Genomic DNA, 2,501 nt, shown 5'->3' with positions numbered 1-2,501 from the left:
GATTTATTCTTTATTTTGTGGCACAAACAGAAATCCATAAACTGTCGGCTCAGCACCATTGACTCTTTGATCAGTTACTGGGCTATTTCTTTCCTTTTCCCCCTCGATCCGGTCAGCGAGAGGAGATGAAACGCCTTTATTCCCAGCCCTGCTTATACTGCCAAGGTCCGTGGCTAAATGAACAATAAAAGTGCACTTGAAACCAGCCCTCCTGCTCTCCGAACAACAGGAAAACTTAGGGATGCCGACCTCCACCGCTTCCTCCCACCGCAGCGCTCTCTGAAAACATCAGTCCTTACATACAGAGAAATAAAAGCCCCCCGTCCACCAGCAGCCCCACTTCCAGAGGCTTCCCGCATCCGAGTGAAATCATGACCGAAGGGCACGCCGCCTGTCTTCCTCAGAAAGAGCGGAGTTTACCATCAGATCTGTTTTCTACTCTCAGAGAAAGCCGCGCTGTTTTGCACCGCAGACATTAAAATCTAGCACGCGGGCTGCCTAGGGAAGGACAAACTTTCTAGAGGGGAAGTAAAATCAGAAACCTAATTGCGGAGCAGAGCGGGAGGCACGCGCGCCTGGCTGCAGAAGCCGGGAGGCGCTTTCGCTGGCTCGCATTCTTCAAGTTCGCATCAGAAACCCAGACTCCACTTTCATTTCCAAGCCTGAAGCCCAGCCTGGAACTGTATTTTAAATCAATCTGTGCCAAGTGGATTTAATTTACACATCGGACCTGCCCCTCCCCCAACCTCTATTTTTAAGAAAAGGGTGGGGGAGATCTTTAAAACAACTGGACAACAACGTACTACCCAGCACAAACCCAGCGAGAAACTGCACAACGTCAAAAAGCAAGGAAGTGCTTTTCTGCACTTAATGACATTTCCGAGAGCCAATAGTTATCCTCGGAAAAGTTGACCAAGACAGGTTAAATAATTTAATAAGGACCTGCTTGTAATTATGTTATTTACAAGGTATGACAGAGGGCGGGAGCAGGAGCCAGAGCGGCTCACAGAGCAATGGGCGGGTTTGGGTGACCCCTGGAGCTCGGAGTTTGAATTATGGAGATGAGGGGCTGAGAGGTGAAGATGGACTAGAGGAGAACAAGGTGACTTTTCACCCCAACACATTTAACTTTTAAATTCAAATAAACGTCTCGTGTTACTAGACCATCACACTGGAAAGGAGGAAGAGTGAACTAATCAAGCCCCACTCACTGGGCTTTGGAAAGGAGTTAGTTGCCATTGTTACAGGGAGAAAAAAATCAATGAAATGATTCCAAGGAGAGAGAGAGAGAGAGAGAAACAAAACAAAACAAAACAAAAACGCATTTAAAAATACACGGAAAGGGGCATCTTGGAATTTTTCTGTCAAATATTAATTACCATAATTAATTAAGAGAGAATCTGAATCCCATCACAAGCCATTTAATAAAGCATATCTGTCCTGTTCTAATGACAACCTAAACTATTTCACCAATTGCTTCATTTATTCCAATAAATATGGAATTCTCATTAGCATGTCAAGGAAACTAAGTGAAAAACAAAAACACACAGATCCATTTGTCAGTCTGCTCGTCTCTGAACCCCGGGACAAGCCCAGCTGAGCAGTGAAAACTCATGCAGACGCTTAAACTTTCTCACCTGTTTGGTCATGGAATCTATGAGGCGAACATACAGATCCTGCTCCGTTCTCACTCCTGCAAGAGAGAGAGAGAGAGAGAGAGAGAAGTACCCATCAGTTTAGCAAGGGCACCCGGGCACAGGAAGTCCAGGGCTCAGGGACTGCAGCCGCGTGATGCAGCAAACTTAAGGCTTGGCCTTTTAAAAGGCAAGAAAGAAAACCCCAATTGCTTCTCGCTTTTTTTTTTTTTCCTAATTAACCTTAGGACTCCCAGGGTTTGCCTTGAAAGGTGCAAGAAATGTGCCCAGCTGAGTGCAGGCCTGGCTGCCATACCCACAGGCCCATGTGGTCATTTATTTTTAGAAAACAGAAAGCAAGATATGGAAACAGAGTCTGAACTCTTTCTAACGTCTCTCGAGGATTTTTAAGAACCTGGAGCCCGGGCAGCAAGTTACGCCCGGTTTACCAGAGCCACCCCCATCTCAATAATTAACATTAATTTGCAAAATTGAAAAAAGTCACTTAGAAGTGATGTTCGGCTGGAGCGCCTATCGACCCGCTTTTTACTTTCTACTTCAAGCCCTACCGGTTAATCATGTGAAGTGCCATCGACTTATTGATCGTTTATGTTTTGTTTTCCTTCTATGCCATGAGAAGATTTCGTGTTTACATCCATGTCATTTTAATCTCAAAATCTTTATGTCCTTTAAGCATCTCGGGCAAGGAGAGAGCGAGGGAGCCGGGCAGGGGCGGGCAGGCGGCAGCAGCGGCCACTTACCATTGCTGTACAACAGCTGGAGTTTATAGTGGATGCCGTTGTTGGTTTTCTCGTTGTTGGGCTCCTGAAAGTAACGACAAATAATTGCATTGAGTGCGGCCGGCGT

At 45.9% G+C, this 2,501-nt stretch overlaps 1 protein-coding gene across 1 annotated transcript in view; it reads right to left on the bottom strand.

Moving 5' to 3' along the window:
• EBF3 (early B-cell factor 3) overlaps positions 1-2,501 on the bottom strand; it is a 135,974-nt gene that overhangs the window by 108,964 nt on the left and 24,509 nt on the right. The window contains exons 4-5 of the mRNA XM_006754977.2: positions 2,396-2,459; positions 1,638-1,693 (exon numbers count right to left, since the gene is read on the bottom strand). Of these exons, the coding sequence (XP_006755040.1) occupies positions 1,638-1,693; positions 2,396-2,459 (120 nt within the window). The remainder of the gene's footprint in view (positions 1-1,637; positions 1,694-2,395; positions 2,460-2,501) is intronic.

This window comes from Myotis davidii, unplaced genomic scaffold (assembly GCF_000327345.1).
Source record: "Myotis davidii unplaced genomic scaffold, ASM32734v1 scaffold72, whole genome shotgun sequence".
Classification (NCBI taxonomy): Eukaryota; Metazoa; Chordata; class Mammalia; order Chiroptera; family Vespertilionidae; genus Myotis; species Myotis davidii.
This window is presented reverse-complemented; position numbering and strand designations above follow the sequence as displayed.